General features: G+C 43.1%; 1 protein-coding gene across 1 annotated transcript in view; it reads left to right on the plus strand.

Annotated features, from left to right (window-relative positions):
- TTC8 (tetratricopeptide repeat domain 8) overlaps nt 1-14308 on the plus strand; it is a 54890-nt gene that overhangs the window by 34346 nt on the left and 6236 nt on the right. Inside the window, exons 9-13 of the mRNA XM_089664674.1 lie at nt 1247-1357; nt 3366-3505; nt 3642-3816; nt 8471-8593; nt 12990-13073. Coding sequence (XP_089520800.1) covers nt 1247-1357; nt 3366-3505; nt 3642-3816; nt 8471-8593; nt 12990-13073 — 633 coding nt within the window. The remainder of the gene's footprint in view (nt 1-1246; nt 1358-3365; nt 3506-3641; nt 3817-8470; nt 8594-12989; nt 13074-14308) is intronic.

A 14308-nucleotide genomic window follows, 5' to 3' on the forward strand; every position in this document is an offset into this window, starting at 1 on the left:
ACCCGTCAAAAGCAACAGGGGGTTTAATTTCTGCTGTGGCATCTGTACACATTTGGCTGCTGCCTTGGCAGCTAAAGGGGGTTGGTATTTGAAGCGGTAAAACTGCAAATCACCATGAGGGTTTTACACGACCCCCCAACTTTGTGTGCCCTAAGGGTGCCACTGCTGAATGCTCATTCTCAAGTGCAGCAGGCACTGCTGTTTTTCGGAAAAGTGATCAGTGTGTGTTTTACAGGTGATGGGAAGGCGATATGGTGCCTCCTCCTCACTTGATTTTAAACCCATGATTGCCATGCAATGCACGAGATTGTGACATGGTAATGTGACACTTTGATGTTTAAATTAGGTATGAGAAGGCGACACTGTCCTCTGTGATCTTTGACTTCTCCCTTGTTCTTCAGGTAGATCTCCACCTCTTCAAGACATGCCCCTGGTCTACACCATTCACTGGCCAGCAGGAATGCATGTCTAAAGGGATGTTGGAGATTTGTTCTTTTATATAACCCTCAAGGCAGGGTGCTGTAAAATTTACAGGAGTTCGTCAATCCCTCTTACCAAACTTAATCTTGCTATGGAGCAAAGGTCCGCAGAAAGACCCAGTGATGCACTTCTTGAAATTGGATTGATTTGATAAAAAATGTTGACTTACCTGCTGATCAGGGCGGGGGAGGGGGAACAAGGGGAGGGTAATTTATTTGTATGTTACACTTCAGCTTTAACTCTTTTATGACAAAAAAAAAAGTCACTGAATCTCTTTCAGGCCTGGGAGTAAAACTGGCCATACACTTGTAAAATGGTGTTCAGAATTTTTAATTTTAAGAATGTTCATTCGATTTTCTAATAGTTAGTGTGGTCCAATCGATTTTTCCTTGAGCAAACAAATTTTAATTCCAATCAGTTTCAAATGTTAAAAGGACATTTTGAAGTACTGTTAAATGACCTTTAAATCATTTATTATTATTATTATTATTATTATACATATGTATACATTTATATAGCGCCAACAGTTTGCGCAGCACTTTACAATCTGAAGGGAGACCGTACAATTACAATACAATAAAAAAAGAGGATCAAGAGGGCCCTGCTTATAAGAGCTTACAAACTAAATCATATAATGAACTGAGAAGTTTCATACAAACATTTGTTTGAAAATCTACTAGGGTATGGCCAGCTTTAGTCTAAAACGGTTCTCTTTTAAATGGTGAGGTACATGATTGAGCCCCTTTTTGTTTTGTTCCCCTTTCAGGTGTACGTACGGATGGACCAACCTCTGACCGCTCTGTCCCTTTTTAAACAAGGGTTAGACCGCTTTCCAAAGGAAGTGATCCTCCTGTGTGCGGTGGCACGGATCCACGAGGTGGGAGTCCCTTTATTTTTTACTTTCCAGGGAATTCTAGGTCTGGTCCCAGAAAATACCTTCATACTGTATGGAGTTTAGGAGGATTTTCACAGTTCTGGTTGAAAGCCACATCAAATCTCTTAAATGTCTTTGTAGCCCTTTGTAATTTTGTAACAGATTTTTAGTTGGAGAGGCCTGTTGGCAAAGACTAAAAAGTGTGTGTAATATAAATATATATATATATATATATACACACACACAGTGGGGATCGAAAGTTTGGGCACCCCAGCTAGAAATTTGTAATAATAATGTTCATAAAGAAGCCAAGGAAAGATGGAAAAATCTCCATAAGGCATCAAATTACAGATTAGACATTCTTATAATATGTCAACAAAAGTTAGATTTTATTTCCATCATTTACACTTTCAAAATAACAGAAAACAAAAAAATGGCGTCTGCAAAAGTTTGGGCACCCTGCAGAATTTATAGCATGCACTGCCCCCTTTGCAAAGCTGAGACCTGCCAGTGTCATGGATTGTTCTCAATCATCGTCTGGGCAGACCAGGTGATGTCAATCTCAAAGGTTTTAAATGCCCAGACTCATCTGACCTTGCCTCAACAATCAGCACCATGGGTTCTTCTAAGCAGTTGTCTAGAAAACTGAAAATAGTTGGCGCTCACAAAGCTGGAGAAGGCTATAAGAAGATAGCAAAGCGTTTTCAGATGTCAATATCCTCTGTTCGGAATGTAATTAAGAAATGGCAGTCATCAGGAACAGTGGAAGTTAAAGCAAAATCTGGAAGACCAAGAAAAATATCAGACAGAATAGCTCACAGGATTGTGAGAAAAACCATTCAAAACCCACGTTTGGCTGCACGATCCCTCCAGAAAGATCTGGCAGACACTGGAGTTGTGGTACACTATCCCACTATAAAGAGATACTTGTACAAATATGGTCTTCATGGAAGAGTCATTAGAAGAAAACCCCTTCTACGTCCTCACCACAAAAATCATCGTTTGAACTTTGCAAATGAACATATAGACAAGCCTGATGCATTTTGGAAACAAGTTTTGTGGACCGATGAGGTTAAAATTGAACTTTTTGGCCGGAATGAGCAAAGGTACGTTTGGAGAAGAAGGGGCACAGAATTTAATGAAAAGAACCTCTGTCCAACTGTTAAGCATGGGGTTGGATCAATCATGCTTTGGGGTTGTGTTGCAGCCAGTGGCACAGGGAACATCTCACGAGTAGAAGGAAAAATGGATTCAATAAAATTTCAGCAAATTTTGGATGGTAACTTGATGCCATCTGTGAAAAAGCTGAAGTTAAAGAGAGGATGGCTTCTACAAATGGATAATGATCCTAAACACACCTCGAAATCCACGGGGGATTACATCAAGAGGCGTAAACTGAAGGTTTTGCCATGGCCTTCACAATCTCCTGACCTCAACATAATTGAAAATCTATGGATAGACCTTAAAAGAGCCGTGCGTGACAGACAGCCCAGAAATCTCAAAGAACTGGAAGACTTTTGTAAGGAAGAATGGGCAAAGATACCTCAAACAAGGATTGAAAGACTCTTGGCTGGCTACAAAAAGCGTTTACAAGCTGTGATACTTGCCAAAGGGGGCAGTACAAGATATTAACTCTGCAGGGTGCCCAAACTTTTGCAGACGCCATTTTTTTGTTTTCTGTTATTTTGAAAGTGTAAATGATGGAAATAAAATCTAACTTTTGTTGACATATTATAAGAATGTCTAATCTGTAATTTGATGCCTTTTGGAGATTTTTCCATCTTCTCTTTGGCTTCTTTATGCACATTAATACAAATTTTTAGCTGGGGTGCCCAAACTTTCGATCCCCACTGTATAGCACATTCCCACGGGTCCGCACTGCTCTGTGCCGCACCATCTGCGCATATGTGAACCTAGCCTTCGATTATGAAATACACACTACAGGGAAAATGTTTGTGCTGGTGGTAGTTTGGCAGGAACGCAGCAATTCATTTTCATCCTTACCATCTAGGAAATGAATAACTTGACTTCATCTGCTGAATACTACAAGGAGGTCCTCAAACAAGACAACACCCACGTGGAAGCCATTGCATGTATTGGAAGCAGCCATTTCTACACGGACCAGCCAGAGATCGCTCTGCGATTTTACAGGTTAGCAAATTTATGGGTGCTTGATGGTGACCCTATCTATGGGATGTCTGTCATTTTATAACATTTACAGCAAAATTGATGTACTGGCTGCCATCTTGTAATAAAAAGTCATTGAAGTTCTCCTATTGTCCCACAGGCGCCTCCTTCAGATGGGAGTCTATAACTGCCAGTTGTTTAACAACCTGGGCCTGTGCTGCTTCTACGCTCAACAGTATGACATGATCCTGACCTCATTCGAGAGAGCTCTGTCCCTGGCTGAGAATGACGAGGAGGTGGCAGAAGTTTGGTACAACCTGGGGCATGTTGCTGTGGTGGGTACACAGGCTTTCTGTACAAGGAGGAGATTGTAGGAGGTTGGGATGACAGCCTCAGGAGCCTGAGCTTTAAAAACGGTTTTTGCATCAGTATCTCTGTATGTCTGTTTTGATGGGTTCCTTGAAAAAATGACCAGAGGACAGTTTTAAAATACATCATGGTGGTAGACTCAGCTATGGTATAAACAATAGAGGGATGATATAAAAAAAAAAGTCTTTATTTTAAAGTACACATAGTGAGCACATGGCATTACAGAAGAGAAGAAGCAACAAGTTACAAATCTGAGAAGTGCCTGTAGTCCACATATTAGATGTACATCCACCTGTTCACAGAATACAGACTTGGAATCAAGGTCCACCATATAAGATGCTGTATATAGAAATTGAAGGGGAATAATCCCAGACTGGAGTAAATTGACTATTTTGGTACCCATTACGACACAATAACATAAAAGTAATATATGTATTGATACAAAAGACTAAAAACGTCTTTGACATGTACATGAATTCATATTTAAAACCACATACGTTGACAGCATGATACAATAAAGTACACGAGTCGCAGGTACTGTAACTTCACACCCCTGAAAGGATAGAAACCTGGGGGTGGTGTTTGCGCCTTTGCATGTTTCGCAAATATTGTCCGCTTCTTCAGGAGGAAAGATTATTATTTATTATACAGTATTTATATAGCGCCAAAAAGTTTGTCGTGATGGAGAGGTTGGGGGGGGGGGCACGGTCTGAGGGGAAAACTAGGAGCTCGGTTTTGGAAAGGTTTATTTTGAGGCAGTGGAGTGACATCCAGTCTGATATGTTGTTCAGTAGGCAGGTGATTTGGGCGGAGACTGAAGGGGTGAGGCGAGGGGTAGAGAGGTAGATTTGCATGTCATCGGCGTAGAGGTGGTTGTTGAAGCCATGGGAGCGTATCAGTTGGCCAAGGGAGGAGGTGTAGATGGAGAAGAGAAGGGGCCCGAGGACAGAGCCTTGGGGGACCCCAACAGAGAGGGGGAGGTGGCAGCATTATAGGTAACACTGAAGGAGCGCTGGGAGAGATAGGAGGAGAGCCAGGAGAGAGCGGAGTCTCTGAGGCCAAGGAAGTGTAGTGTATTAAGGAGGAGGGGGTGGTCAACTGTGTCGAAGGCCGCAGAGAGATCGAGGAGTAGGAGGACTGAGTAGTGGCCATTATCTTAGGTGGTTAGCATGTCGTTGGTGAGTTTGAGTAGGGCAGTTTTGGTGGAGTGTAGGGGACGGAAGCCAGACTGTAGGGGATCAAGGAGGTTGTTGTTGTCGTTGAGGTAGGAGCTTAAGCGATTCTAGACTAAGCGCTCGAGGAGTTTGGATGTAAATGGCAGGAGGGAGATGGGTCTTTGGTTGTTCAGGTCGGTGGGGTCCAGGGAGGTTTTTTGAGTATGGGGGTGATGTGCGTGTACTTTAGGGGGGAGGAGAATGCGCCAGTAGAGAGGGATAGATTGAAGATGTGGGTGAGGGAGCGTAGGTTGGTGGAGGAGGGTGACCGGAGGAGTTGTGTGGGGACAGGGCCAAGGGGGCAGGTGGTGAGGCGGGCTTCAGAGAATACCTTAGTGACCTCTTCAGTGGTAGCAGGGTCGAAGGAGTGGAGTGTTGGGGGGGTTTTAGTGTGCGGGATGTTTGGTGGGGGTCTGGGCAGTTGTGAGGTTAGAGGAGGGGAGTGTTGAGGTGGTTATCATGGGAGGGAAGCTAGGCGGGGTGGAAGTCTAAGCGTTGGCGATGTCCCTACGAATTGCGTCGATCTTGTTTTGGAAGTGGTTAGCAATCTCGTGGGCGGTGAGTGGGTGGAGGTGGGGGGAGGAGAGAGTAGGGAGTTAATTCTGATACGAATCCATAATAATCAAAATAAAGACATGATATAAATGGACATGAAAGTTATAATAGTACACGGAGGTTAGTAAATTGGTTGTTTACCTATGTGAAATTATGCTCATAAAGGGACACACAGGGGCATTAATATACCTCTCCCCATGGCAGACATGCAAAGCATGTAGAGGAGCAAGCACCACGCCCAGGTTTCTCACACTTCAGTGGTGTGACGTTACAGTACATGTGACTCGTGTACTTCATTGTATCATGCTGTCAACTTGCGTGGTTTTAAATATGAATTTTATGTACGTGTCAAAGAGGTTTTCAGTCTTTTGTAAAAAAATATAAATACATATATTACTTCTATGTTATTGTGGTGTTAATGGGTACCAGAATAGTCCATTTACCCCAGTCTGGGGTTATTGCACTCCAATTTCTATGTAGTCACTTTGGATGATGGTACCCCCCCCCCCCTTTTTTTTCAGGTGTATTTATTTTTGGAGGCAGTCTTTCCAAATATAAGATGCAGTGTTGATTGTAAGGCACTGAAAGGATCCAGTATAATCGTAAAATAGTATGGAGCCCGGTGTTTTAAACATTTCATCTAAAGCAGGGGTGGGCAACTGTGGCCCTCCAGCTGTTGGTGAACTAAAAGTCCCATCATGCCTCTGCCTTTGGGAGTTATGGTTGTAACTGTCAGTTTTGCAGTGCCTCATGGGACTTGTAGTTCTACAACAGCTGGTGGGCCACAGTTGCCCACCCCTGATCTAAAGGATAAGTTCACCTTTCCAAACATGTTACATGTTACACCCATATTTAGGGTGTAACATGTTCAGCATCAGACCCCTCAACAAATTCCCCAACCAATCTTTTCCATGAACTAAAAGTACCAACAGCCTTTGAGGCTGTCGGATTGTACAAGGGTTGGACAAAATTATGGAAACACCAGGTAATAGAACAAACTTGTTTCCTAATATGGTATTGAACCACCTTTTGGCATCCAAGACTGCCTGAATTCTCCTGGGAATTGACAAATATACTGTAAGTCTTGGATGGTGGATAATGGAATATGATGCTATTCTTCATGCAAAAAAAATGAGCCCAAACCTTGTTCTCCAAAATTGACCATATTCGGTCTATGATATTGAGGTCCGGTGACTGCGGCGCCAAGGGAAGGTGTAAGACTTAATCTGCATGCTCTTCAAACTGCAATTTGACAACACCAGCATGTATGAATCAGAGCATTATCGTCTTGGGAAATGGCGCTGTCTTCGGAAAACAGTGTGTACACCATGGGGTGCACATGGTCGGCCACAATTTGTACATAGTCACTGACTGTACCTTGATGGGGCCTGCAGAATACAAATATATGGCTGCCCAAACCATGATTGCTCCGCCACCATGTTTTACCGTTGGCACAAGATGGTCTTGGTGGTAAGCTTGGGATGGTGTTGTCCACATGTAAACACGTCTGGTGGTTGGGAACAGGTTGAAGCTCAGTTTATCATGACCATATTAGAGTCTTTCATTGACCGATAGTCCACAATTTTTGGGTGTTACACTGGTCTCTCCTCTTCTGAGCATTAATATCACTCACTAGAGGATTGGCAATTGCGGCTCGCCCGTGAATGTTTTGCTTATGGAGTTCCCTCCACAGTTTTTTGTTTTTGACACGGAGATTGAGCTCTGCAGTCACTTTTGCAGCAGTTGTTCCCTTATTCTGGGTCACAATCCAGTTGACCATATCGACTGCACTTATGCTTATCAGACGACGTTTTCCCAGAAACTCTATATGCCACCATAACCTTTGATACTGCACCTTGTGACACCGCAAATAAATTGGCCCCTTCAGTCACAGAGGTACCAGCTAAGCTCAGTAAGCTCTGACATGACTCCGTATTACTAGCCATGCACACAGTGAATGGGAAAAGCGAACCTTCCCACCTGTTAGTTTGGTGTCTCATCACACAGCAGAAGCCAAAAGATGTTATATCACTTCCGCTTTCAACGCAAAACATGTCATCCTTTTCACACCTGCAAATCATGTAGTGTTTCTATATTTTTGTCCAACCCATGTATTTCTCAATAAACTACCATGGTGCTGTGGTTCTTCATTGATGCTTCCTGTCAGTGTAAAACTGCCAGCCTGTACGATGTACAGGCTGACAGCTCACATTGACAGTCTGCAGGAGACCTGCATGGCACCAACGAAGGTAGTGGAGGGGAGAATCATCAGAAGAGGGGGTAGATATAGCATTAAGAGCAGCGCATGTAGGAAGAAGGGGGGAAAAAGGGTGGAGGAGGTATGTTCCCATCTTGGTCCATTCCTAGGCTTCTTTTTGAGATGATGGATATATTTTCATTAGAAAATTGGTGCCAATGAAACCAGGTGTTTGTGAACACTTCATCTAGGTCTGGGGTAGGCAACCTGCGGCTCTCTAGCTGTTGTGGAACTACATTTCCCATGGGGCATTGCAAAGATTACAAAACTGACAGTTACAGCTATGACTTGCAGAGGCATGATGGGACTTGTAGTCCTACGGCTTTCAGGTTGCCTACCCCTGATCTAGGTGAATAGTGACATCACCCTTTAGCCTTGTCCAGTTGTGCAACATGACATTGTTGGTTTGGTTCCTTTTAAGACCGGGTCCTTTTTGGAGCCATTGCTTGTTTAAGGGACACGGCTGTGAATTCTGATTATTTATCAGATCTCAGAAGCATGTCCTTGCTGAGAGCCGATTTCAGTATTGATTTTTAGATTACTGCCATTTATTATGCACTTTTATATTGATCTGACCCATGTTTGTTATTTCAGGGGATCAGTGACCTTAATTTGGCATATCAGTGCTTCAAGCTGAGTCTGGCCAACAACAACGATCACTCAGAGGCTTATAATAACCTGGCTGTCTTGGAGATGCGCAAAAATCGTTTTGAGCAGGTTAGTAACTTGGAGCATTTTTTTGTTTTTTCAGTTTTTTAAACTTTTTATACAGCAGTACTGCTGCTGCATTGCCATCTGCTGTATCTGTACACTGGGGCTCTCCTTTAAATGAATGGCAGTGTGGTGCAGCACGCAAAGTGCCATGCGTTAGCTGGAGATATAATGCATGTTACTGAAGCCAGTCTTCATGTTGTTGTGAATCACCCGTTCTTAACCCCTTAGTGACTGAGGGTAAGACAAATGTTAGCACCTGAACACAATTTTGCTACTGTGACACGTGTTGTAAAACTACATAATATTGCAACTACTTTGTGTACCCAGTCGGATTGTACAGCGTTTTTACAGGACAAATTGGGTTCTCCTGTGGTGGTAAATAACGGTTATCTCATGTCAAATCACTTACAAACACATGCAGGCTCCACCTCCGCAACATCGCCAAGATACGTACCTTCTTTACCCCAGACACCACTAAACTACTCGTACACTCCCTGATTATCTCACGCCTTGACTACTGCAACTCCCTCCTCACCGGCCTACCCCAGTGCAGGCTCTCCCCGCTCCAGACCATCCTGAACTCAGCGGCCAGACTCATTCACCTCACCAACCGCTCCCCCTCTGCCTCTCCCTCCACTGGCTCCCGATTGCCCAACGCATCAGATTCAAACTACTAACCCTGACCTACAAAGCCATTCACAACACTGCCCCTAACTACCTCACCAACCTGATTCCCAAGTACCACCCTACCCGTGCCCTTCGCTCCTCACAGGATCTCCTTCTATCTTGCTCTCTGGTCTCCTCCTCCCACACACGACTGCAAGACTTCTCCAGGTCCTCCCCCATCCTCTGGAACTCGCTGCCCTAATCCATCAGACTGTCACCTTCCCTCCTCACCTTCAGGTGCTCCCTGAAAACCCACCTCTTCAGGGAAGCCTATCCCACCCTCACCTAACAGCCGTTCTTCATTCCTCCTACCACTCCATCCCCCACGGCCACTTCCTCCTGTGCCACTATCCCCTCCCTCCTAGATTGTAAGTTCGAAGGTCCCTCTAACCCCTCGTGTGCTGTTGTTGTTGCTGTTCTGTTTCTTGTATTGTCCCCCCCCCTATTGTACAGCGCTGAGTAAACCCTTTGGCGCTATATAAACCCGATGTAATAATAATGTTTGTTTGTGGTTGGTTGTTTTTTATTATTATTAGCAAAGGAAAACTGGCCCAAAGTAGTAAAATTTGTTTTTGGGGTCTTTTTAAATGCAGCTGTGTATTTCTTGCTATTAACATTACCCACCACCAAAGAAAAACCTAAAATAAATTCTCCTGCTCTCGTCGGTCGCCACAACACCACAAGATTATGTTGTTTGTACCTGTAGTACGGTGCAGAAACAATAAAGTGTGCATTTTACTTTTTTTTTTTTTTTTTTTTTTTTTTTTAACCCTACTAAAACACACTGACACAAACAGTCACTGACCCGAAGACTAATACAAATTTAAAAAATACTATAGAAACAATAGAGTGCATTTTACTTTTTTTTTTTTTTTTTCTTTCTTAGAAAATCCCACCCAAAATGTATGGATCCTGACCTTTGACACTAACCCTGACACTGACCTAGATCAAGCCTTGATCTACCTATTTTTATTTCCTTTATTTTTTTTTCTTTTTGTTTTTTGTGGTTTTTCTTTTTTTTTGCATTTGTTTTGTTTCATCTTTCTCCCCTGCATGGAGAGAAGGATACAATTCTTCTTTTTCTGAATGGAGAGAAAGAAATGCAAACACATAGGCAGGCTACTTGGTGACTTACCACTGTGATAGCCAATCAGAGGCTATCACTGCAGTCAGGTGAACGGGAATGAGTCCTTGGTCCTGATCACTAGTATGAGACACAGGAGCCCAGTCTCTGTTCTTTCAGCACACTGCACAGTGCATTCCCAGCACAAAGACAAGTACGTATGTATGCGGCCTCATAGATAAAGACCTGCTTTCGTGAGGCCACGTATATTCATACTGTCGGCAGGAAGGGGTTAAGGAAGCAGTAATGATGAGGGCCACTGGCTCCTAGGGAATCATTTTAAGTTGGTTAGAGTGACAGGTTGACCCTGTCAGGGGGAAGATGGGAAATACTTTAAAGCTGATTTCCCAAGATAAAAACCATTCTTCCAGTTATCCTTATAAATCCCTTCATGTGAACTCTGATATACTTTGTGTTCTTAACTGTGAAGTCACTGTAAAAAAAACACTTAACTGTACCGATGAGGTCATCAATCAGCTTTTTTTTTTTTTTTGCCCTTTGGACAGGAAGTTGCAAATAGCCTCTGAGGATTGACTGTTAGGAGTGATCTGAGGAGGATGAGGCTTCTGTTAAGTAAATGGAGATTACATTGCTACTAGGTATATACAGTTAGGTCCATATATATTTGGACACAGGCACAATTTTAGTTTTTTTGCAGGTATTTACCAAAACTCATTCAAGCTATAGTTCTATAATGGATATGGGCTGACAGTTCACAGTCTCAGGTTTAATTTGAGGGTATGTACATCCAAATTGGAGGAAGGGTTTAGGAATTACAGCTTTTAGGATTAGCCATCCCCCTTTTTCAAGGGAGCAAAAGTAATTGGACAATTGGATCAAATGCTGTTTCATAGCCAGGTGTGGGCTACTCTTTTGTTATTTCTTCATCAGTTAATCAGGTAAATGGTGTAGCATTCTAAATGTGGATTTGCATTTGGAATCTATTGCTGTGAACCTTCATCATGCATTCAAAGGAGCTGTCCATGCAAGTGAAACAGGTAATTGTAAGGCTTCAAAAACAAAACAAATCCATTAGAAAGATCGCAGCAACATTAGGAGCGGCCAAATCAACAGTTTGGTCCATTCTGAGGAAAGAAGAACGCACTGGTGAGCTCAGCAACATAAAAAGGCATGGACGTCCACAGAAGATAACAGTGGTGGATGATCGCAGGATCCTCTCTATGATACAAAAAAACCCATTCGCAACACCCAGACAAGTGACGGACACTCTCCAGGAGGTGGGCGCATCATTGTCAAAGTCTACAATCAAGAGAAGAGTTCACGAGAGCAAATACAGAGGGTTCACCACAAGGTGCAAACCATTCATAAGTCTGAAAAATAGAAAAGCCAGAATAGACTTTGCCAAAAAACATCTAAAAAAAGCAAGACCAGTTCTGGAAAAGTATTCTTTGGACGGATGAAACGAAGATGAATCTGTACCAGAATGACGGGAAGAAAAAAGTGTGGAGAAGGCTTGGAACAGCTCATGATCCAAAGCACACAACGTCATCTGTAAAACATGGTGGAGGCAGTGTGATGGCATGGGCATGCATGGCTTCCAGTGGCACTGGGTTATTGGTGTTTATTGATGATGTGACAGAAGACAGAAGCAGCCGGATGAATTCTGCAGTGTTCACAGATATACGGTCAGCCCAAATTCAGCCAAATGCAGCAAAGCTGATTGGATGGCGCTTCACAGTACAGATGGACAAGGATCCAAAACACACTGCAAAAGCAACCCAGGAGCTTTTGAAGGAAATGAAGTGGAATATTCTGCTATGACCAAGTCAATCACCTGATCTCAACCCAACTGAGTATGCATTTCACTTGCTGAAGGCAAAACTAAAGGCAGAAAGACCCACAAACAAAGAACAAGTGAAGACAGCTGTAGTTAGAGCCTGGCAAAGCATCAGAAAGGAGGAAACCCAGTCTTTGGTAATGTCCATGGGCTCCAGACTTCAGGCAAAGCATCAGAAAGGAGGAAACCCAGTCTTTGGTCATGTCCATGGGCTCCAGACTTCAGGGAAAGCATCAGAAAGGAGGAAACCCAGTCTTTGCCTGAAGTCTGGAACCCATGGACATTACCAAAGCATCAGAAAGGAGGAAACCCAGTCATTGGTAATGTCCATGGGTTCCAGACTTCAGGCAAAGCATCAGAAAGGAGGAAACCCAGTCTTTGGTAATATCCATGGGTTCCAGACTTCAGGAAGTCATTGCCAGTAAAGGATTCTCAACAAAATGTTAAAAATGAACATTTTATTTATGATTTTATTCATTTTTTCAATTATATTTGAGCCCCTGAAAATGGAGGGACTATGTATACAAATTGTTGCAGTTCCTAAAATTTGTACTTGATATTTGTTCACCCCCTTGAATTAAAGCTGAAAGTCTGCACTTCACATTCATTTGGATTGTTTCATTTTAATCTATTCTGGTGGCACACAGAGCCAAAAGTATGAAAATTGTGCCTGTGTCCAAATATATATGGACCTAACTGTATGTGCCCACCAGACTACTGACAACAGATATTGCCCGGAATGGGGTTTATTTAGAAAAATGTATGTTGTATATGAATTCTGTGTGTGACACATTGTCTTTATATCCCTCCAGGCCCGAGCTCTACTGCAGACCTCAGCAGCCCTGGCCCCTCACATGTATGAGCCACATTTCAACTTTGCTTCCCTCTCGGACAATGTGAGTATCCGGATCTGAAAGTATGGTGTCTGCTTGACTAATTTAAAACTAATGTGGGAGTAATAGTTCATGAAATGCACAGTACAAGAGCGGATCCAACCTTACAGGGAATACCACACGTAAAATGATCAGGAAGCATTATCGGTTAAAGGAAACCTGTCGTATCACAAGGTACCTGGCCACAATTTTTAGTTGAATGAATTCGTTTGTATTTGGCTCAGAAGATCCCAACCCCAGAAAGAGACAGATACAGTTGTGACCAAAATTATTCAACCCCCACTGAAATTGAGTGTTTTGGCCAGTTTGACATTGCTTTTGATCATTCAGTCATCTTGCTTACATTTACATTAAAGAGGCACTTGTAGGTCAGACAAATATAACATAACAGTTATAATGAAATAACCACAAATGTCTTTTCTGTGCTCACAGCATTATCAGTTTTATTCAACCCCCAAGTGACATTCAATCTTAGTACTTAGTACAGCATCCTTTTACAGTTATAACAGCTTTTAAACGTGAAGCATAGCTTGACACAAGTGTCTTGCAGCGATCTACGGGTATCTTCGCCCATTCTTCATGGGCAAAGGCCTCCAGTTCAGTCACATTCTTAGGCTTGCGCACTGCAACTGCTTTCTTTAAGTCCCACCAGAGGTTCTCAATCGGATTTAAGTCTGGTGACTGCGATGGCCACTCCAAAATGTTCCAGCCTTTCCTCTGCAACCATGCTCTAGTGGACTTGGAGGTATGCTTGGGATCATTGTCCTGTTGAAAGGTCCAACGTCTCCCAAGCCTCAGGTGTGTGACGGACTGCATCACGTTTCCATCCAATATCTCCTGGTACTGAAGAGAATTCATGGTACCTTGCACACGCTGAAGCTTCCCTGTACCTGCAGAAGCAAAACAGCCCCAAAGCATGATTGACCCTCCACCATGCTTCACAGTAGGCAAGGTGTTCTTTTCATCATAGGCCTTGTTCTTCCTCCTCCAAACATAGCGTTGATCCATGGGCCCAAACAGTTCTAATTTTGTTTCATCAGTCCACAGAACACTATCCCACAACTTTTGTGGTTTGTCCACATGGCTTTTGGCATACTGCAGTCGACTCTTCTTATTCTTTGGAGACAGCAAGGGGGTACGCCTGGGAGTTCTGGCACGGAGGCCTTCATTACGCAGTGTGCGTCTTATTGTCTGGGCTGAAACTTCTGTACCCACATCTGACAAATCTTTTCTCAGTT

This window comes from Staurois parvus, unplaced genomic scaffold (assembly GCF_062004578.1).
Source record: "Staurois parvus isolate SC_StPar_1 unplaced genomic scaffold, SC_StPar_1.0 ptg001981l, whole genome shotgun sequence".
Lineage (NCBI taxonomy): Eukaryota > Metazoa > Chordata > Amphibia > Anura > Ranidae > Staurois > Staurois parvus.